This window comes from Schistosoma haematobium, chromosome 1, assembly GCF_000699445.3.
Source record: "Schistosoma haematobium chromosome 1, whole genome shotgun sequence".
In the NCBI taxonomy this organism is placed as follows: domain Eukaryota; kingdom Metazoa; phylum Platyhelminthes; class Trematoda; order Strigeidida; family Schistosomatidae; genus Schistosoma; species Schistosoma haematobium.
In genome coordinates this window covers 42,860,534-42,885,449 of record NC_067196.1, presented here as the reverse complement: position 1 = coordinate 42,885,449, position 24,916 = coordinate 42,860,534, and the positions used below count along the sequence as shown (strand labels likewise).

The window sequence follows — 24,916 nt, the reverse complement described above, 5'->3', positions numbered from 1 at the left end:
TTAGTAACATATTACAATAAATCAAATTATTGTTCGTGTATTTTAAATGTACGTTGTAAAATTAGTCGCTCTATACATATTTAAAGGTGATAAAATTCATTCATAGTATATAAATCTAATAATCAGGAAGACAATGTATTCTCTATCACGTTATATAAACTATAATAACTAACTGCCTACAACATAATTATCAAGATGAATTTTACAAATCATTTGTTATATGATATTATTGTCTACAAATTGAAATGTTATTTTTTTTCCATGAGATGAGTATAATTTTAGTGAATAATACTATGTAAATAAAACAATTTTCATTTCTGACCAGATCTATTTTCACTCTGTAATTGTCTTACTAATTATTTATTCGGCAACTTTCTAAGCATCACTTTTACCGGTTATCATAGTTATCCGTAATCATATAGACAGGATAAACTGAATAATATTTTCAGTTACAACTGGAAATGTAAATTAACATAGTGTTGTTTTTTTCTTTTTTTAGTACAAAAGTAATCTTTTATGGGAGAAAATCTGTATGCATAATAGTTTCTCTATCGTCATTTATATAGTGTATTATTGTTTTTACATTCTGAATCAAGATAGTGTCAAATGTTTTACTAGATTTATTGAATAATCAATAAGCACATAGTAAATTCGGAATTTATTCTCTTTGATGACTGACCAGATGGAGTAGTTAACTTTTCTTCCAACTAGGAATCTATTAAAACTAACTAATGAAATATACATATCATTATATTGCACTGTTTATTGCTTTCATTTTGATTTAACACTATTTTTTCTCAATACACATTTTATTTCTTTCAACTGATGCTTACGTTTTGTTACATTTTATTGATGAAACATTGGCCTGTGCAAAAAAGCCAGATAACTAAATGTTTGATAAGTTTATTTTAAGCTATAAAACGAATGATCTTATTAGTACTTTCCATTTAAAAAAGTATGTGAATTATACTTATGTTCTAGATATGTTATCTATATATGTTATAACTGGATATTTTTTGGTTAGGGATATGCAGCATAATACCCTTTAACCTTAGATTTTTAGCTTGCTGATAGAAATTTGAATAGGATATTTAGATATTCAATGTGATAACAATGTATCTGCAATTCAAAATTACATTGTTCAGCAGGCAAATATGAACCGTCTTATTCAGTAATATATGAAACAAGATATATTGGAATAGTATAACCTAAGATGAACACTGAAGTGTCTTGTATATAACTGTTTGGAGTTTTTAATACGCAGTCGAGTTACTTTATACATGTTTACATATCGATAAGAGATCCAATGAAGTTAAACTTTGACAAATGGGAAACACAAATTGTAAATTTTCAAATGAGCAAATATAATAAATCAAAACAGATCAGTGTGAATTTATCCGACCGAGATATGTTGTATTATATTGTTTAAACACCTTTTCAACTAGAACTGCTGAAACAACAAAATACCTGTAACGTATGCTACTCATGTTGACAAATATAAGTACTATGTAGCACTTATCAGAAGTTGAATGCCTAGCAGCAGAAGATTGAGAAGATTAAATTGAAGAGAAAAGGAATGTTAACAAAGAGAAATTGTAATAATAATATAATCGAAGGAATCCTGAAGCATGTAAAGGACAACTGAAGAAAGATGTGCAAGTAATGTATTTAATGTATAGTTTTCATAGTTTGCAAAGGCACTCTGGAACCTTGTATTAAACAATAAACTGGTTATCATCCCCCGAATGTAATAATACTTGGGGATTTGAATACAAAAGTATATCAGTTGATAATCACCATAGGACGATATAAGTTCTCTTGAGACTTGTAACAAAGAAATATCTATCAGTGAAAATATGCATCAACAATTTTGTTTAGTTTTCAAAAACAGTCTAATATGTATTTGGTTATCTTTGCAGAAGTCATGAGGGACAGTGATGAGTGTATCAAAGTACTCAAAATATCTTCAATTAATTTTTATTACGATGGCAATCTAGACTTTCATGTCAGCACTCGTGACACAGAAACGTTTTTAATAAAAAATTCGTTTGCTAAAAAACTCAATGGTTTCAGTTAAATATAAAAAAATTGAAGTAAAATAAAAAATCGGTTATTGTTAAATATTGATAAAAACGATTAAGGTATTGGATTTTCTGTGTACCATTTACTAATTATTGAGGTTTATTATAATATGACTCGATAAATGGGGACTGGAATAAACTGAATGTCTGTCCTACGACAACACTTTAAGGTTAACAATTTACATGCCAATAGAGATAGGGGATGCGGGACTTTCAGGATAAGTTTGCTTTCTATACGAAAGTCGAATTTTGAAAAGCAACAACTGTGTTGTATAGTAATAGTCTATGACCTTGACACACAAAGTAGATAACAACCATTCATGTAACATCAGATTTTATTGAGTAAATAGGAATTAGGATAATGTCATTGAGATCACCCTTTGAAGGAAGAATTAATATGAAATCACAAAAATCTAGCTAACATCGTCTCTTTTTGACAGTCATGTCATGATGATAGTTTCATAATGCAGATACATATGAACTTTTTCATGACTGAGTCAAACACCAAGTAAACGTGTAGATATTAAACTGTTATATTACATTTTTACTGACTGACTATCAAAAAAACTAAGCTACTATGTATATATTTATATATATAATTACTCGGTAATCACAGTAACAAAATAATTTGTTTAACAAAAATGAACCATGATAATTTATTTTCCACAATTCAATAAGTTTTCGTATACCAAGTCACTAACTTCTAGTCTGAGCTATGTTGGGAGAGGCAGACTACTTGGTTGGGGTCCGCGTAACTATCGTAACCAATGGTTGGAGACTCGGTGTGACATGGATAAGAATCGATCACAACGGCGTCGGTGTATACGCACTTTGTCTTCCCTTAAATCGTGAGATTCAGTCAGTCAGTCAGTAACAGCGTAGAACTTCGTACATACGTACATCAGTTCGAGTTGCCACACTACATTAGCACAGAGATGCAGTGGTTGATTCAAGCAGTATAATCCAGTGAAATAAATTTGGAGAGAGTAAAAAGAAAGAGACATGAAGAATTCAGAAGATTAGAATTTGGGAGAACACAAAGAGTGGATGCACCTGCGCCATTGCAAACGATTTTCAGCCATGTCATTCAGGGTCTCTAACCATCGGTCGCTATCATCTCGCGGTCCCCAACCAGGTAGTCTACACCTATCAACATGACTCAGTCCACTTGTCAGTGACTTCATGGACTTGTGCCATGTTTTGGCCTGGCCGCCCCTAGCTTTCTTCCAACATACTCCTATACAACAAAACATCGCACATCGAGGCAGTCGGTCGTTGGGCATACGTAACACGTGTCCCAGCCATCTCAACTGATGAACTTTCACCACTTCATCAATCGATTTGCCATCCTTACCCAATACCCATTTCCTAACAACTGCATTACTTACTCGATGGTCGCGGGATATACGAGCAATGTTTCGAAGACACCTATGATCGAATACTAGTAACCTACGAATATCCTCTACTCTTACCGGCCATGTTTCACTGCCATAAAGTAGGACGGAACGAACTGCTGCGCAGCAAACCCTTCCAATGGTTGATAGACGGATATCTCGCCTACGCCATAAATGACACAAGTTGGTAAAAGATAGTCGAGCCTTCTGTATCCGTGCTGAGATTTCGTCACACACCAGACCACAAGGGCTGATCAGACTTCCAAGATAAGTGAAGTGGTCGACACGCTCAACTACTTCACTCCCTATCATCAGTTCGGGTGTCAATGCAACCCAATCCTGAAGCAACATTTTGCATTTCAAGGGGGAGAATCGCATCTCGAATATGCGTGTATTGTTGCTTAGAGTGATCAGAAGACTCTGCATTTTGTCAGCGTTTTCACCAAATAGAACTATGTCATCGGCATATTCCAAGTCAACAAGTGAATCTCCTGGTAGAAGTTCAACCCCTGTAAATTTAGATGAGGAAAGTGTTATCTCTAAAAGTACGTCAATGACAAAGTTAAACAAGAATGGAGAGAGTGGACAGCCCTGAAGAACACCACTTGAGGTAATCTATTCTGATGACAGTTCGCCATAAGCTCTTACTCGACCAGTTGTGTTCGAGTAGAGAGCCTTTATAAGGTTAGTGTACTTCTTTGGTACTCCTTTCAGTGACAAACACTGCCATAAGACCTCACGATCAACAGAGTCGAATGCCACCTTAATGTCGAGAAATACTACCATTGTGGGGCGTCTGGTCTTCACGAGCCTTGGTTAGGCGTCGATGTATTATTGAAGCTAACATTTTAGACACCATATTAGTCAAACTGATTCCTCTGTGATTGTCACAAGAGGACTTTTGACCTTTCTTAAAAACTGGCACAATCAGTGATTGAGACCAGTCAGATGGGATTACGTCCAGTTCCCAAATTCTACCTAAGACCTCAGTTAATCTCACTGCTAATACTGAACCACCATCCTTAAAAATCTCAGGAGTAAACCTGTCAGGGCCTGCTGCTCTCCCTCGTTTCAGATTTCCTATGGCTTTTTCAACTTCGTAAAGGGACGGAGGACCTACATTAACTTGCCATTCAGGTTGACTGGAGATCGTGGGAAACCGAAGTGTGGATGAAGGCCAGTTGAACTGATCCCTAAAGTGTTCTGCTCATCGATCCAATCTCCTGGATTGGGAATGAATAATATGTCCATCATTCTCTGAGAGTGTTTCGCTAACAGTCGGTTTCCTAATACCGGTTTCCTTAACAAGTCTGAACAATTGTCTGCTATTACCTATTGCCGCTGCCTTTTCCATCTCTCTTGCTTTCGCTACCCACCACTGTTCGCGATCATTGCGTAGACTTCTTGTCAGCTTGCGCTTAAGCTAACTCCGCTCTTCGTTATGTTCAGATCCAGATGGAATGAGTTTTCGAGCATCTATCAGTGCGATAGATGCTACTGAGATCCAGTGTTGCTCCCTAACCTTCTGGTTTACCTTACTAGCAGATATCACTGCTGTTTCCACAGCTTTTCGGATATCATTCCATGCTGCCTCGGGGTGGGCATCACATACATGGCTGCCTAACTGTTTTCCTAGTTGTTCCTGAAATATACTCTTAGTTTGACTATCATTAAACAGGACCCTAAGAGGTTTCCTTGCGGCGTCTTTCCTACGTCCAGTAAAACGCAGGCAAATACGCGCTCTCACTAGAGCATGATCTGAATCTAAGCATGTGCTCCAGAATGAGCGACAGTCTTCTATCGAGCCCCTCCATCGGTGGTCGATAGCGATGTGATCTATTTGGGTCCAACGTTGGGACGAATTAGGGGGTCGCCATGTTAAAAGATGTTTTTCCTTATGCTTAAAGTTAGTATTTGCAAGGAACAGGCGGTTATCTGAGCATAGCTGCAACAGACGGTCGTCATTATCTGTTCTTTGAGCCACAACACCATAAGATCCACCGAGGTGTCTTTCCCTTTCGCTTAGTTTACCTACTTGAGCATTAAAGTCACCGGCCACTATTACTACATCCGAGCGCTTAGCTTTTCGGAGAAGGTCGGAGAGCTTTCTGTAAAACTCATCTTTTACATCGTCTGAGCTGCAGTCAGTGGGAGAATAGGCAGAGACGACGAAGAGCCAACGACGAGTGTCCCTATCTTTCCGGATCCTTACTGTTCCGTTCAGTCGGACAGCGCACAAACGACTGTCTACTGGGATCCAGTCTAAGAGAGCTATTTCTGCCCTAAGACTCAATGCTATACCCACGCCGGCGAGGCCATGGGAAGCAGAATCAGGGCTTCCAGTTACACGAAGCGTGAATCGAGTCGGTTATTTATTTTGGCATGGTGATGTCGAATGAATGACGCTACTCGAATCCTGTATGCGCGTTTCGGAGACGCAGCACACATCGATGGCGCGGGATTCTAAAGTCTTAGCTAAGGAAGCCTGTTGTCCTATTTGGCACAGTGTTCGGACGTTAAAGGCTTCTACGTGTAGTTTAGATGTGGTTTCAGGAGACCAGGAATAGAGTTCCGCGCACTCGAATCGTTTGCCCTAGCGGTGCGAGGTGATAAAGAGACGTGAGGAGGGTTAGTCATGGAGATAAGAGAGGTATTAGGAGGTGTAGGAAGGATTTGAATGTGACCAACTTGGTCTCGTGTGCTGTTACGGGTATGAGGGTTGATGTCACTTCCCGGCTTCTCACACCGTGGAAGGGTATTTCTTGAGGAACCTGAAAAAGAAATTGGATTAGTGTTGGTCTTGACTACCCGTGAGCGTGACCACAGAGCCCAAGGGGCAACTGTTTGAGGCCGGTCGCGCACGGCTTTTGTGGAAGGTTTTTAATGTGTTAGCTTCGTTCTTCAAAGGGCCTTACCGCCGGAGACGGAAATCCGTGAGGTAAGGTGAGGTGTGACACTTTTAGGGTTGACTTTTTCTAACCCCACCCCTCCTTGTGGGAAGGCAGCATTGCTGCAGATGCTGGTTGTCTGGGGGAACACCTTGCTGCTGTCACACCCCTCTACAGTCAGCAGTACGACTTCGCCCCCAGACCTTGAGCTGCTGCTTTTAGTCTTACCGTCCTCCTATCGACCTGCCTGGCGTAGTAGAAACTACAGGAACATATGTTCCAGCCAATATAGCTCGGTTGGGTCATCACGATAGACAAGCCCGACCACCGCGTCAAGGTAGCAGCTTCGGTCGGGACCGTGAGATTAAAATTGCTTTATACCTTTCTTTCTACGAACTAATTCTTTCTTCCTGTACTATATCCTTATATTCAATCTTTCTTTTACATATTACCACCTCTGAATTAACTACTTTTATGAGTCCGGTGTTCATCTTCTTGTGTTAATGAGGTATGGCAACTTGGATCGATGCATATATGTGCCTGGTCCTACGTTGTAGCTGACTGACTGACTGACATCAAATTTTATTGTTTATATAACTTTTTAAAGTTGAATCACCGTATGGTACAGCGAATAAGATTCTCATGAATGATGTCGAAAAATTGTACATTCTATCAAATATGTTGGATGAAAACAATTTGCTCCTTTCAATGAGTGAATTTTCAAAATTTTAAAGATTACTAGACATACAGTTTCAATTGACTACAAAATGTCAAGTTTGAGAGAGTATTTTCAATTTTTTTATCCACGAATTCTAGTGTAACAAAATTTTAGTGTAATTATGATCAAGAGTCGAGTTGTTAGACTCCAAAAATATTATATTAATATTTGAACTAATACTCCATGAGACTCATTTACAAATATTCCTAGTTATTATCATGATCGATCATTTGGTTAGCTTTAAAAACTACATTACAATCATAATGAAATGAAAATATAGTGATACCATCATTTTTCTAACGTTAATTCATACATTTTATAAACATGAAGTTTGAGTTTTCTTTTAGTTTTCTTTTTTTATTAAATCTCATCTAACTATTCAAAATTATTTTTCCGTATATAGATACATTTATTAAAAAAAGACGTATTTGTTTATCGCTGTAACGATTCTTTCTACTCTTCACTTTTGTTATTTTTGTATACTATATGTCATTGGAAGGAGTGGATTTCTAAACAGTCGAACGAAAAATCTCATTTTGGTTTGCTCTAAATCGGTTATATATGTATTGATAATAACAATATAAGGTCAACATATATGATTAGCTAATAGTCAGAACTAGTTAAGGACATCGGTATTAAAAAGGATATTTAGAAATAGGCAACCTACAAGCAATTATAATCATTAATATGATCACAGTTATTGTTAGTTCACTGAAATAGCTAGGAGATAGATTTTGATTAAAGATTAGTTAATCTATAAACAAACATTTAAAAAAAATGTTTTATTCAATATTTGTGAAGAGAGTATAATCGAAATTATTTTTACAATCATTCAGCAAACCAGTTGTACGAGTTATTACTAATAACATCTTAAATGCAAGTTTAATCGTAAGTAAAATTAAGTCAACAACTAATTCATATTGACTAAGTTGATTTACTAAAGTATACCTCACGATCATATAACTCTCTGTGTTGTAGTTTCATAATTTAACGGACTGTGTGAAACTATGATATAATGCAAGATATACGTCAAAATTTGTATTATGCATGATCACAAGGATCAAGGATGTGGTTAAAGTGATCGACTCATTTTTATTGGCTAAATCACTACAATTTAAACGAAGACTAATATCAGAAGGAATTTTGTGGAGATTTTAGAAATTTCAATAGTTAAAATCATGGTCAATTAAAGCTAGACCACCATGGAAAACCTGGAAGCACTGGACGGCCGTCTCGTCCTGGTATGGGACTCCTCAACAGTGAGCATCCATGATCCCACCCCCTGTGAGATTCAAACCCGGGACCTATCAGTATCGCGCACGAGCACTCAACTATTAGACCACTGAGCCGGCATCCAACGGTGTTGATATCTAACTTCAACCAATCAACGAAATTGCGCCACCGTATACCATTCTCTTCAAACCTCGCGGTGGGACGGGATCGTGGATGCGTACTGTTGAGGAGTCCCATACCAGGACGAGACGGCCGTCCAGTGCTTCCAGGTTTTCCATGGTGGTCTAGCTTTAATTGACCATGATTTTAACTATTGAAATTTCTAAAATCTCCACAAAATTCCTTCTGATATTAGTCTTCGTTTAAATTGTAGTGATTTAGCCAATAAAAATGAGTCGATCACTTTAACCACATCCTTGATCCTTGTGATCATGCATAATACAAATTTTGACGTATATCTTGCATTATATCATAGTTTCACACAGTCCGTTAAATTATGAAACTACAACACAGAGAGTTATATGATCGTGAGGTATACTTTAGTAAATCAACTTAGTCAATATGAATTAGTTGTTGACTTAATTTTACTTACGATTAAACTTGCATTTAAGATGTTATTAGTAATAACTCGTACAACTAGTTTGCTGAATTGAATTGCTTCAATTGAATCATGATTTCCACTATTGAAGAATAATATAATGATAAATTAGTTGAAAACAATGCAAATTAGTTAATGTATATAAAACAAAATAAGAACTATGTTAGATTATATATAGAAAGTAGTTACAATGCATCAATTACACGTAAATTTCCAAAATGTTATGATAACTTAAATAATTAATCTTAAATGCGTTCATACTCTTAGTTGTCATTATGTATCATCTACGAACTCTGAGTGATTGTTATTCACGCGAGCAAGTAGTGACTAAAGTAACAATAGCAGTGATAACCACGACTTGATTTAACGTGACATACTTATCCATAGGATAAGACACCTAACAATCAATAACCTTTATTAACACACTCCAAGCAAATATTAAATACTGTATGTAAACATGTAATCAATATTCCGTGTCTATCGTTACTTTTCAGAGTGAAACTTAAAGTGAGTAAAGAGGATAATTGCATTTTTATAATTAGTTGTACAAAAAACCAAAAGGCGTTAAGAATCTAAGATGCAAAATCTATGAGAATGATGTATATGTAATCATTACTTACCTTTATTTAAATTTGCAACAGTTACTTACTGGTTTTTTTTGTTCATCTTTTGATTTACTTATACTCCTTTTTATTTATTTCACACTTCTTTATTTATGCCAATTTTATCACCTTGTGCGTTGTAAATCTTAGATCCTCGGACCGGTGTAAATTTGTACACAGTTGCATATTTCATTTTCTAAATATATCCCGATTACTACGAACTCACACCGGTTTTTCAAGTTGGATATGACAAAACTATTATTAATGCTGATAATATATCCGACAAATTTAGGATTAGCTAACTGTTAGCATACATTTGAACGTTACTAATCAAGTTAAAAACACTCTTGTAGATAATTTGACGGGAACATATGAGATAAACTTGAGTGACTGTATCTGACAAATTACACAACTTTATGCTGAGATCAAAACATAATTTGAACCATTAATAAGCAATCTGCTCTCAAAAAATTATAGTTATTTAACTATATATTATCACAACGCGTCTAGGTGAATTTCACCCTAGTCTATACTCATTCTATACTATATAACTTCCTTAAAATCAGAATACAGGTTTCATCTACTTCGGGACAGTGTTGTAACACTTAATGAATGAATACAAAATCAGTAGAGTTAATATGTTAATTTATTTTATTTCTTTGGATCTTAATGTGAAAAATGTTACGAGATAACAAAAACGGGGTACAACACCCTCACCTGTAAGGATAAATACTTTTCATACACATTTAAGTTGAATTAGTAAAGGAAAAACAAACAACATATTACCTAAGAATTATTGAAATATTATGTTAAACATGTATGCTCTTAGTAGAAAACATTTATTGTCAACCAAAATTTATTTTGATTTTAAACAATCCAAGTGGCTATCAGGACTCAGTAGCTAAGTGGATAACGCGATGGCGTTTGAAGCGAACGGTACTGAGTTCGAGTCCCAGAGTGAACATCAACTCTGAGATGCAGGTACATCCAGCTGACGACTCCCAAACAGGACGAAACGCGCGTCCTGGATTCCACTGCTAGCCACTATCCATCTTTGCTTATAATGCTTGTAAATTAAGGCAATATCGAGGCATACGCACAGTATGCACATATGTCAATAAGAGACTGATCAATTTCAGTCCAAAAACATCAATGGGAAGATTCAAGTAAAACAATATCAAGTGAATTAATCCAATTATCAATTAGTTCAATAATCTATTCCATTGCTATATACGTATTATTTTTTCAAAGAATATAACATCTTTTTTGGGTTAGACACTGTAATTTCGACTGGATACAAAGTGTATTTGATCAGTCTTACATAACAATACGAGCTTTGTTAACTAGTGTACAAATACTAGTCAGCTACTTATTCCATTATAATAGTATCTACTAAATACATTTAATGAAACAGTTTTCAAATGTCTTTCATCAAGACAATTTTGATATACAATGAATGAATGTAGTTCAGGAATTTAACCAAAAAAATTAAGTTAGACTATGTTTAAATGTCAAAAGTTGATCAAGAACAAATTTTATCCACATTATTACAACTTCATCTTCTGAATATGGCGTCAGTATTGAAATCGTGAGAAACGAACTTTTCTATACCACTTTCAACTGTGTACATTTCCTTATCAGTGTAAATAAAATAAGATTTGATTGTCCTCAATATTGGTACGATTAAGGTCTAGTGTAAAATTTGTAAAACGTATGACATGAAATCTGGGAAAATAATTAACTTCACAATTGATTACTTGCTAATTTTAATATCTTATTTATTTCCCAACGTTTTTATTAGAACTGATAGAAGTGATTTCCTTATGTAGGATAAATGTTAAAGAAAAATAGTTCTATGATAAATTTATTGAAAGAAAACATTTCTGAATAATTCTATGCATGGTATAATTTATGTCACAGTTGAATTATCTTTCTTTTCCCTAACAAAACATGATTCTAATATATAGATTGATAAATGCTATATATATAGTTATTATTGTAATCCAGTTATTTACACTCATGTCAATTGTTTCACACTATCTCCATGTAAAAAATTCTATCACAATTTTGGTTTGTAAGCAGCTGACGAGAAACCTCGAAATAATATGAATTCATACTATTCTGCATCAATGTTTGTTCTTGCTCTATTTAAATTCATAAAGCGAACCAATTGCATAAAATTTATTGCCTTTCCTGTTATGCTGTACATAAATTTCATTTTTCAGATGTGGAATGAACTCATACTCGAGATCATTCATCTATCGTGTCTTGAAATGATATGTTGAGTTATTTTTGACTAAGTCAATGAGGATGCAATAATTATTTGCAGGTAACCAAGTCACACCACACATATTCAGCAGAGAATAGTGAAACACATTGAAAATAGAAAATATTAATGATTATCATTAAAAGTGTTGAATTTTACTAGAAATCTGTGTATTGATTAAGTTTGTAGATGTCATGTTCGTATGGCTAATGTCTCATCTATCACTTTTTGCATCACGAACTGGATCCACACATATACTTGAAATAGAATATTTTTTATAAAGACCAACTTACTCAAGTGGTATAAACAGTAGAATGGGTAATTTGTCTAAACACATATACATAAACTACATTACCTGAGAAAAGAATCCACCGACTTGATAAATTCGAATGACAATCCCATAGAACTGTCTAAAATAAAAGGACCTAGCTACGTATGACTCCAGTTGGCGGCCTACAAATTTTATCTACTAAAATATGTAAACTGTCACTAATACAAGATCTCTTAACCGGTACAAATCAAGAAAGTGGATATAGTTCCCTGATTAGGACATATCCTTTCAAAATATCTGAGAGTAAGCGAGACTTTAATTTGCATCTGTTGTCTGCATAAATGTTTTGTTGTGTATTATGAAATATTAGTTGAAATCTCACACAGCAAAATTAATAATTATTAGCACGAATAGAACTTATTGTCAGAGACCTCTGTGGGTTTTTTTTTATAAATGAAATGGCTTTTACTTTAAATCGATTCGTGATTTCAATAAAATTCAACAGCCCCTATAACTCTACACTGACAATTATCATCTGTTTTCCAGTGACAAACTCTGGAGGAAATTTCTGGAATTCTTGTAAGAAACGGTGATCAGTAGAATTCAGCTGTGTCGGGTTTGAGGAATTTACCCATAGAACACCATGGAAGATGGTTGTGCAATATCGTGGATTGATCGGGGTTAGCTTTTACACCACCGGATCGCAGTTCAGTGGTCTAGAAATTAAGCATTCGTGCACATGACCAAATATTCTGGGTTCGACTTCCGGATGCGATTTGATAAAGAATTCTATATAAGGACGAGCAGGCCATCCAGTGGTTCCAGGTCTTCAGTGATCGTCTAATTTAGATCGCTTCGTGATTCCACTACAGGTCAAACAACCTCCACAACTCCATACCGACAGTCTAATTGTAAACTACATAAATACACTGTCTGTTGATGTATTTGGAAATTTATAAGTATTAGTTCGAAGTATTGAAACTAATGTATTTTTAGAAATGTGGTATTTTTTTATCAGTCCAAGCAAAGTTTAATTTTTTGTACCAAACCTGACCATAATCAATAGAAAAGTTTATCAACTTTATATGTTAATCACGGAACTGGGATTAGTAATGATTTTATCATTATTCATGCATATCAGAATCGAAAGATTAGATAAATCAATATTAACACTAATTAATCCAAGGGTGAGTCAGAAACCAAGTACGGTTGATCATAAATGGACAATTATTATTAATTAACCATCTTTGAAAATATTAACCGCGTTGGTTCAAGAACAGTTGAAGATATGGATGTAAAAGATGAATCGGGTATTGCGTAATCATTTGGATTACGTATCAGTAACAGTGAACAATTTGGTCAAAAAACACATTGTCCAGGTTAAAGGTTTTGATTATACCAATCACTATAGATGATAAACGAATTATACAACTAAGGCCAAGTAATTGTTCAGTTTGGACATTCTTCAGTCTTATTTTTATCAATATCTTATACATAGGCATTTATAAGTTTCTACAAATTCGGTAAACTAGGATACTGAGAAGTATGCAAAATAAATCTAAAAATGTTAGACTAAGAAAACAATAATAAATCGAAATATCATGCATAAATTTCGTTTTCTAAGTGAAGAATTTCAGTTCAAGCGGTTTTATAGGGTTCACGTTGGCCTAGTCTTATTGTCATGGTATTGTGATTGAGCTGACAAAAGAGGAATAAATACTTAGTGTTTGGATCTTTACTTTGATTCATCATCGTGAACACTCAGCAACATACAATAACGATGGATATTTAATCGTAGAGATAATCAATATTCAAAACTGTGACTATTCGCTAGTGTGGAAAAAAATATGTATATTTCTAATACTGAATCATCATTAGTGCCATTTATCTATAATTACAAGCTATAATAAAATGAACTGTTATAAACTGTTCAATGGAATATGAACAATCATTTTTACGCTAGTAATTCTTACCTCCGGGTGTTGGTGTACCGACTTCTTTTCTTAATTCATCAGTAGTTGCAATTGGTACAACTGAACAAAATGGAAATGTAAGATCCATATCAAGGCGATATACAACTCCAGTTGATTCATTTATACTATTACTACTACTACTACCATGACTTGCTTTCGGTGCGCCAACTAAACATGATGGTTGTGACTGTCCAATGTATGTTGCTACAGAATAACCAAAATAACTTCCACGATTAATGTGTGTATATAGTCTGGCTGAATCCGGTGGATATAATAATAAATCCTGAACAATTTTATTCTCTTTGTAAGATGACGATAATGCATAACTTGTAAAAAAAATAAGTAAATACAATAATTGTAAATTTAACATAGTTGTTAAGTGGTGAATTTGATACACTGAAAAGTAGTTTATTAAAGTAGTCAGTCTCTACATGAAGATTCTCATTTGAACATTATGATGGAGAAGGTACGTTACATCATAACATTACACTTAAGATGAAGCATATTTCAAGTAATGCTATTTAACCTTTAAAGGTAATGTGCCAGATAAAGATGAATTATTTCTTTCCCGTTTCAATTTGACCACTAGTATTAACCAATCAGCAATGTTATTTACATAGTCTGTTTTGATGTCCAATGCTGTACATATCAGTAAGCTTTGACCTCTAGTATGTGAGAAATAAAAGACACAAATAAACACACACAAGAACATTCGCACGTGTTCTTAGTGTGTGTCTATGCCGAGCATGACGCATCAATCCCATATATACATATAGGCACATTGTGGTATGTCGATAAAAAAAATACCTATATCATTAAACAGCCAAACTTTGGAGGTTGATTTTCCCCACTGAAATTATGCCAAATGTGCAATCAGCACAATAATAAATCATTTTTTACAAGCACACTGGTGTAAATTATGTTAAAGGAGAGAAAGTATATGTATAATCCACAAAACAACAACTTTTATTGTTCTGCATGATGTGGTAATATGCCTCGTATAAAATAATACTTCAAGTCAAAACATCATCAGTATGGGGTTGTGGAGATTATTAAGTTTTTGATCGAGTTCATGAATCGATTGATGTTAGACCACCATTAAAAACGTGGAAGCACTGGACGGCCGTTTCGTCCTATTATGGGACGGGATTCGAACTCAGGACCTTGGGTCTCGTGTGCAAACGCTTAATCCTTAGACCATTGAGCCGGCATCTAAAGGTGGTAACGTTTAACCTCGACCGATTCACAAAATTGCGCGACCATCTTCCATTGTACTGAAATAGATACCTATCTCCCCCTGAAATGGATTAGCTCCACTGGTCACAACTCACTAGAACTCCAAGAATTCCCTTACCAAGCTAGTCACTATTAAGCACGGCCATCCAGTACTTCCGTGTTTTCAATGGTGGTCTAACATCAGTGGATTCATGATATCAATCAAAACATCATATTAAAAGATAATTAAAAAGAATTATTCAAGATTAATCCTATGATATTCATAATATTTTCACCTACTTCTGTAGTATTTTCGATTTCGATTTCCAATAGGATTGAATAATACTTGCTTGAGACTAATATATTTCTTCAAATATCCGGAAAATTATTTATTAAAATCCAGTAAAAAGTCAACAAGATCAACTGATAAGAAGGTTCAAAAGCGAACTTGAACACGCTGGGCATTATCAATTAGTTTCTGTAAATTTGTTAGATGATTTCGCCTCAGAAAAAAAATGTACATATAGGAAATGAGTTTTAAAAGGAATCTGGATCTTAAAAGATAATGAAAGATGAAATGAAAACATATACATCCAGTTGACGACAGCTGGACATTTCGTCAGAAAAATTGCAAGAAGATGTATACTGATCATGACTACTAAAGGTTCATCAGTATCGTGATATAGAATAACCACTGGACATCAAAACTATATCTCGTGCGATCAAATAAGTATAAGTAAACAAGTTAACCAAAAAAATGAAATATTCAATTTCATCTCAATTAACACCGTTAGATCATTTCCAGACTATAACTATTGACTGGACCCATGACAAACTGAAGTTAAGAAACATTACAGAATAAGAGAATTAATAAAGTCTACAGAGCATTGAAAATAGGTACGTCATCAAACGAAACTATTTTTACAAATAATCTTTTTTGAAATATACAGTTATTTTAAAATGTTAGTTCCTCGTGTAAATGCAATCAATCAACCACTATGAATTTTGAAATGATGAGTATATTCAATATATGAAAGTGAGTTCAACGTGCGTGTTGGCAGACGAATGGAAGGAACTTTTATTGTAAAATGGCGAATATATCGATGTCCAACCATAATAATAATAATAATTTCATTCTCATAAATAATGAGTCCATACTATAGGAACCCTTATGATTTTTCTTCCGAAGAATCTCGGCTTTCACCATGACGCGTTATAATTCTTCCTTCAACTCCCAGGACACAGTTTAAATGGTTTAATTTGTTTGAGCTGGTCGGTTTTTTAGCGAGTTTTTTTCTACGGGATGGGGTTGCCGACACCATGCCCAACCCTCCTCCTTTACAAGGGTTTGGGACCGGCAGTAACTCTAGAAGAGCTGCAGGCGGAGTTGATAACTAACAGAACTTATAAATAAATTGAAGTGTGACTTGCATTTGAATTTTGAATTAGTCAAACTGCATTGACAATCCTGGTTGTACAAGCAATCTAAAGTACATATATTGAAAAATATGGTCAAACATCCGTCTTGATTGAACTCATCACATCCTTTCCTCCAATAGTTTACCACACTCATAAAACTTATCATAAAAATGATTTCCTATTGCTCACTTTATAATTCTTATAAATTTTGTTTAGTATAATATTATTGTGAATAATTGTGACAATGTCTGTTTGTTTGTCTATTTTCATAACTATGGTTTCCCTTCTTGTGGATATTCTATTGATCGACACGATACTTTATATACCTGGTTTGATTGTCGTTAATTATTTGGTTATCACTGTTTCAAATCCTTTACAATAAATAGACCATCAGATTTGATTATTGGTTGATCATCATAACTTTTTGTCGTAAATCCTTATAGGCCAAAACTAAAAAACACAAATCTCATAAAAAGGCGAAATCAGTTTTCTGATTTTTATGAAAGAAATGTCTAAACAATTTATTTATCATCGAAAAGTAACATGAAAAATATACAACAACACGATAATAACCACTTGATACAAACACGTTCACGTTAGCCAACGACTCCAATTCAAAATCTGAATGACAATTTCAAATCAACAAATTAATTTGTCTTATAGAAACAAACTGGGAATTTTTACGGTCGAATACGTTTAGATAAACTAAAAGAAGAAAATAAATCCTATTCCTTCTGTCCTGAAATTAGTATTACGTGAGCGCTTGATACTAGGAGGAAGAATAACTCAATTGTTAGTAAATAACTAGGGGATTTCACGTAAAATCTATGAAACAATATCCTGGTAACTACTTTATCAGTGGTTCTTCATAAGGCAGTATAGTAAATTTCTCGTTCAGCTAAAATTCTTTTGCAGAAATACCAATTTTTTTCACGTTCCTTATAGAGAACGTCCTATAGTATCAAATTCCAAATTATTTTCTCCAGTTTTCGTTATTGTTTTGGTGTAGAGTACCCACTATTTATGTTTAATCTTATATGTATCTAAGTATCTAATAACTTCACTGTAGAAGCAAAAGCAGCGTAATTTAAATTGTCTGTACTGAACGTTAGCTTTCAAAATTATTCATTTAACAAATATCCATTGTGATCTACAATGAAGAAACGAAACGTATATAATTGCATTTCAGATACTTTGGTTTCTCCTGCTTACTCACTAAACCCAGAAAACGTCTGTAAAGTTATTCATAGACTTCAGTGGATTTTCATGAAAACCCTACTCATGAAAGATGTTCAAACTGAAAAGGTTATAGTAATTCATACTATAAATCTCAATGCTAAATTTATTTGAAAATATATGAAATTCTAGCTCATTCCGAGGATTGTTAAGTGTTGAACATTTAACAATGAAACTGCTGTTAATCAAGTCATTACGTCACTGTTCCCATTACGAATTGTAACTAGTTGTTCTACAAACGACAGATATGTAAAAGATTGTAATGTATTTATAACAGCTGCCTGTTTATGTCTTCCACTTATAACCAAACTTCAAATTGGTCAATTACTTAGGTATCTAAGTTTAGTTTTTCAAAAAGAAATTCACTCTACATAAAGTGAATTTGTTACTGTTTAGAAATTTTCAGCGATTGCGGTAAAATGTTTGAGGGTATAGTATCTGTAGGTAAATGACTCCGTGACAAAAGGAACTCTGAGTTATATATATATATATATATATATATATATATATATACAGTTCAGACGTTGTATTAGCCTATTTAGTTATAACATTTTCGAAAGTATATGGCTAGATGCCTTTGTAAAACATTTAATTCATATTGGATACTCGTAAATGATTTTTAGTCATTTAGAGGGAACTGAGATAAAATTCTGCTTCTTTGATTTCATTGGTTTGATACTGTTTTATTACGTTACTTCAGCTAAAAAAATGTTGGGTCCATTTCTAAATAAAATAACAGACATAAATAGATTAACAAAATGATAAGTAAAATTGGGTATTTTAAACAAAATATATAAATGAATCTCATTCTATCACTGTCTACTTAATAACTGTTTATTACGCATTAAATATAGAAAAAGAAAATGTATAGTAAGTCATGATATTATGATGGTAGAAAATAAATTCCATACAATCAGTAAATTGATCTGAATAAATTATCAAGTTAGACAATTTTGTGAAGAGCTTTTTTTGGTTATCATAATCAAATTTTTTTTTCGTGAATTAATATTAATTAGAAAACGTTTCGTCAGGGAACACTGTACAATTATTTAGTTATAGTTTAAGAACTATCCAACAGTATGTAGCTATAATCCAACATGAGATCAAAAAGGTCAAATTCTCATATTTAATGGTAAGTATTATACTTTGAAACGAATTAGAAGATAGGGTGAAAAGTTTATTCCATTAGTGAGGTAGTTTTGAAAAAAATTCCCTTTAATGCGTCAACGAAGATATTTTATTATCAAATAATTTTAGATATTAGTTATGCAATGAGAAAGTAACGGTAAACGGTCCTGGATGAATATAAAGTACCTTGGTTTTAAATAATAAGCTGGTTAACATGATATTATGTATCAAAGTTTTATATGGATTATCAATAACTAGTAAGATATATTATTAAGTAATATTGTTACTATTTAATATTTCATTCAGATAGATTAAAGCTTACTTAAAATATTCATTTATTATTTAATGTGAAGTCATTTGAATGAATAATCCAGTTAATAGAAATGTTTTAAAACTAAGAAAGGATCGATATGTTTTTAATTGTTTTACACCCACAAATCGGTAATACTTTATCACGTAACTTCAATTACATTAATCAAACACTTAAATATTCTAATTTATGAGACGTTTCATAGAAAAATTATTTATTTCTATACCTATCACCCTGTTATGAAATATAAGCCAAGACGGATGGTGTCTAGCAGTGGAATCCAGGACACGCGTCTCGTCTAATTTGGGACTCGTCAGCTGGATGTACCTGCATTCCAGAGTTGATTTTCACTCCAAGACTCAAACCCAGTACCGTTACCTTCAAACGCCATTGAATTATCCATTTAGCTTCTGAGTCCAGATAACCACGAATCTGTGCAATGGGGTGAAGTTTTAATTAATTTTGTGTTGTTTGTTTGAATCTTCCGATTGATGTTTAGGATGCAGATGATCAGTCTCTTATTGACATGTGTACATCCTGTGAGGATTGCTTCGATATTGCCTTAAGTCATAAGCATTCTAAGCAAAGATGGATGGTGGCTAGCAGTGGAATCCAGGACGTTAACTTCTAAACCATTGAGCCAGCATCCAATGGTGTTAATGTTTAAATGTAAAACTTTTATTTTATAATTTCATTTATTGAATCGATTCTTATTACTAATATCATCAAATTTATTATCAAATAGAAATATCAAACTATATTCCAATCAATCATTGTCAAGTTAACGTTATTTACTTACTGTACCATACAATTAATTTATCATGAATTCTTGCATATAAAAATGTCTTTTCTACGTATGAGAGAGTAAGTAGTATTACTTCCGTACATTTTTGTTGATTTATTTATTTATGAACGTACAATATTTCTTCAGTTTTCTTTTAAATATTATTTCGGTTTGCTTTTCATGTCATAGTTCTCAGCTTTGCACACAGAACTTTGAGGTTTCGAATGGTTATTCTCATAACAAATTAGTCTTGATTAAACGCACACTATAATTACAGTGTGTGATTTGTAAATCAGATTAATGAATATCTTAAACCTTAAACATAAACAATTTCTTATCAAAATAATTTCATATTGTATGCTTGAAGGAAAACAGTCGTACATCACGTCTTGTTTGTCTCTGAACCGTAGGAAATGATGTAATCGGATTACTGGCTATTTTTAACTCTGGAATTTTTAGATGTATAAACTATCGGATCAATACAGCATTAATATCACTACATAATGATTTTGAATCTATTAACATGCTTTATGTTCGACTAAGATTAGTTTACTGTATATGTTCATCATAAGCATGGATGATCTGTCAGTATGTTTTAAGTCAGATTTCATAAGCAATAACAAAGTGTACACTTTAGAAAAGATTCAAACTACCATAAAGTACTTTCTTAACATTTACTGCATATATTGATTAACAAGAGAGTAACAATATACTTTGTTATGAAATATTTGATCAAGTTTGTTGACGAATATCTATTGGAGTTCATGTAACAAATCACTATACATATAAACCTCAGCAATAACTTTCTATAATTAAACAATCTCAATAAAAGCCAGTTCAATAAATTTAGTTATTAATTACCTTATAATGAACATTAAATAAAAAATAAATTCTATTAACTGTTTAAGGTTTTTCTCTGTTAAATTTGTTGTCATAAAAAATTTTTTTTTACAAATAATGAACGAATTTTGTTAGTTCTGAAATAAAATAGTAATAAACTACAATGTATAAAAACTAGTCAGAGTGTAATTCACATGATTTCTTTCTAAACAACATGTTCATATTAACTGTTTATCATAATGTTCATCAAAGTGGAAATTAATTATGAGTAACATTTTTGATATCCAGAATAATAATGTTTGATAAATAGATCAATTTATTGTTTACAAAAATAAATGAACATCCGCTGTACTAGATTTATCTATCAATCCGTCGATATATATATATATATATATATATATATATATATATATATATATCAACAAGTTTACTCCTAATAAGTGACTATAAGGTTTCTCGATTTCTAAATTTCATGAAATTAGTGACACAGAAGTGTGAATTACTGAAAATTTATTTAAATTATCATTCATAGTTATTTAATCCATCAAGGAATCAGTTCACTTAGTAATATCACTCACATTTGTATCTTAAAATTTCGTAAGTACCTAATTTAGAAAATAATAAGAAACAAATATATACATTTTAAAATATTCATTTGATATATTATAACCAATCAGTTACGATAAGGAATGATCTTGATGACATTCACAGTAGTAAAAATATTAAAAACCCCAATATTGATATTACTGTATATCATCTAATATATTCAGATATAGGCTTCTAAACGTTATAATTTATGTTTCCATACATACAGTCATCTCGAATGGACAGTCAAATGAATGACTAAATACTGAGATATATTCGCTCATTCATCGTTTGTAATTTTTGAACTCGAAAATTTCGTTAGAACATTATATTATGGACGATATGGTTATTTTTAAATAAGACATCTTAATAATTTGTAATCACTTATTACAATGGATAAACAGTGAACAGGTTTCAGAGTGGTATATATATATATGTTTTGAAAACGGCTGAAAATTATTCCTAACAAAATCTCAGTGGTCTAATAGTTAAGCCGTCGCACGCGAGACTGATAGGCCCTGGGTTCGAATCCCGTGAGGCTGGGTCGTGGATGAGAACTGCTAAAGAGTCCTACAACAGGACGAAACGGCCGTCCAGTGCTTCCAGATCTTCTATGGTGGTCTAGCTTGAAATGGCTCATGATGTCAACTATTGAAAATCTTTCTTCTCAAAAACCACTCTGAAACCTGTTCACTGTTTATCCATTGTAATAAGTGATTACAAATTATTAAGATGTCTTATTTAAAAATAACCATATCGTCCATAATATAATGTTCTAACGAAATTTTCGAGTTCAAAAATTACAAACGATGAATGAGCGAATATATCTCAGTATTTAGTCATTCATTTGACTGTCCATTCGAGATGACTGTATGTATGGAAACATAAATTATAACGTTTAGAAGCCTATATCTGAATATATTAGATGATATACAGTAATATCAATATTGGGGTTTTTAATATTTTTACTACTGTGAATGTCATCAAGATCATTCCTTATCGTAACTGATTGGTTATAATATATCAAATGAATATTTTAAAATGTATATATTTGTTTCTTATTATTTTCTAAATTAGGTACTTACGAAATTTTAAGATACAAATGTGAGTGATATTACTAAGTGAACTGATTCCTTGATGGATTAAATAACTATGAATGATAATTTAAATAAATTTTCAGTAATTCACACTTCTGTGTCACTAATTTCATGAAATTTAGAAATCGAGAAACCTTATAGTCACTTATTAGGAGTAAACTTGTTGATATATATATATATATGAAAAATCTTATATGTATTTATACTGTGTACTGTTTGTAAAATAAACAATTTCTGTAGTTGTAATTTCTGAATACTATGGACTTCAAGCAGATGGCGAGAACCTAACGAAATAAAACGAATTCAAAGTATTTTGTTCCATAAGCAAAGATGGATAGTAGTGGAATCTGGGACACGCGTTTTGTTCTATTTGGGACTCGTCAGCTGGATGTACCTGCGTCTCAGAGTTGATATTCACTCTGGGACTCGAACCAAGTACCATTCACTTCAAGCGCTATCGCGTTATCCACTTAGCTACTGAGTACTGATAGCCACTTGTTTCAATTTTTCTTTTTATTTATGATGATACATGAAGTCATATGTACATAAAGCAATCTAAATGGTTTCTTTGACAAGTTTAAAAATATTCAAATTATGATTTTTAAGAATCAAGTAACAGAAACTAATTTATTATTATGGTCATAAATGATTAAGTATTGTAATGAACCATATATTTGAAATAATTACTAGCCCGTAATTATTCTAATGTTCAAAGTTTCTTGCATCAAACAATACTAATTATTTTCAAAATAAATTTTCACTGTTAGGTCAATTTAATATTTGTAGATAAATAGGTCGTGGATTTAAGTACTCCTTGTATATGAAAATCATTTGGGATGCTTTGAGAAAAATGATACTAATTAGGAATGGACACGCTTGATGCATTTGAACTTGAGCAATACTGTTTGTGTTAGGAATAGTGATATTACTAGGCTGGAGGAGGAAGATTCAAACCTGTGACTGACCAGTTAAAATTTTGGTGATTTAAAGAAATATTTCCTTCATTTCAGAATAAGTAATTGGCTCATTGTGTTTAATTCCAGGATGAAATTAAACATCAGCAGATTCTAGTTTGATTTTACTAACTTCAAATGGATAAACATAAAGTTCTAGGCTAGTATTTTGTTATAGTTTAGTTTTTTTAACAGTAACTATCGATTTTTTCCTATTTAACTAAATTTAACCATAAGGTTTCAACTCTTCAAGTGACTCATCCCATCCAAGATGCAGCGCATCTGTTATGTGAATTAACCTATGTTTTTTTAAGTTTTATTTTAGCGGTTTATCGGTAAGAGATGAATTGTTGATAATAAACAGAGTAGTAAAAATACATAATATATCATCATTTCCACTGCATGTCAAAACATCTATCATCCATTAACCCAGTGATGAATGATACAAGTTGAAAAGTTATTTATATAACTGATTAGATTACAATATCCTTTTCTCTTCTTGAAAAGTAATCAGAACTATGATTTCCTGTATTACTACCACAATTTGCTTCTATCTATGTGTATTGTAAAATTATTGTTGATTAGTTTACTCATTAATTCTTCTCTTTCCAGGTCATTAGTCATTAAAATAGACAAGTTAGGTCAAACCATAACTTTTTTCTTCAGAAAAGCTTTAGAAACAACTAGTTTTGATAACAATCACAGAAAGAGGTGAAAACATTCAAACAAACAACGTTAATGAGGATAAAGAAAAAGTAAAACTAAAGTCCAGACTAGTTTATACTATATATATATATATATATATATATATATATATATATATGTATATATATATAGGTCAAAGGTAAACAAAAGTATTATATTAACTCATAATAATAAGCTTTGTATAATATCTTATTTACAATTGAATATGCAATGTCCTACTGATTATTACGCTTCCGTATAAAATATGCTGACTAGAGTTGAGAATACATAGATCACTAAATTTTAAACTCACTGACCTGAAATTCAACTTTCATAGTTTAAATCACGAACTAACTTCAGCTGAGCCATCAGTGCAAACGAAGAATTACTGGACAGCTGTTAATCAACTAACAGTTTCACCAGGAATATGCATACATATATATATGTACCACCCTGTTCAATACATATATAACCTGAAGACATGTGAACCTTATTTTGCTAAATTTGGAACAAAACAATCATATCTGTACGTTTTATAATCTCTACAACTTCCTAGTTTTGTCCCAACAGAATCTATTTTGTATTCGAAAAACTGAATAAAATTGCAGAGAACATTAGTCTAGATAACTGGGAGTCTGATG

The 24,916-nt window shown here is 32.8% G+C and overlaps 1 protein-coding gene across 1 annotated transcript in view; it reads right to left on the bottom strand.

Moving 5' to 3' along the window:
* ITGA9_2 (Integrin, alpha) overlaps positions 1 to 14,394 on the bottom strand; it is a gene marked incomplete at its 5' end in the record, with an annotated part of 67,713 nt that extends 53,319 nt beyond the window's left edge. Inside the window, one exon of the mRNA XM_035730783.2 lies at positions 14,025 to 14,394. Coding sequence (XP_035586328.2) covers positions 14,025 to 14,394 — 370 coding nt within the window. The remainder of the gene's footprint in view (positions 1 to 14,024) is intronic.
* Positions 14,395 to 24,916: the final 10,522 nt, after the last annotated feature.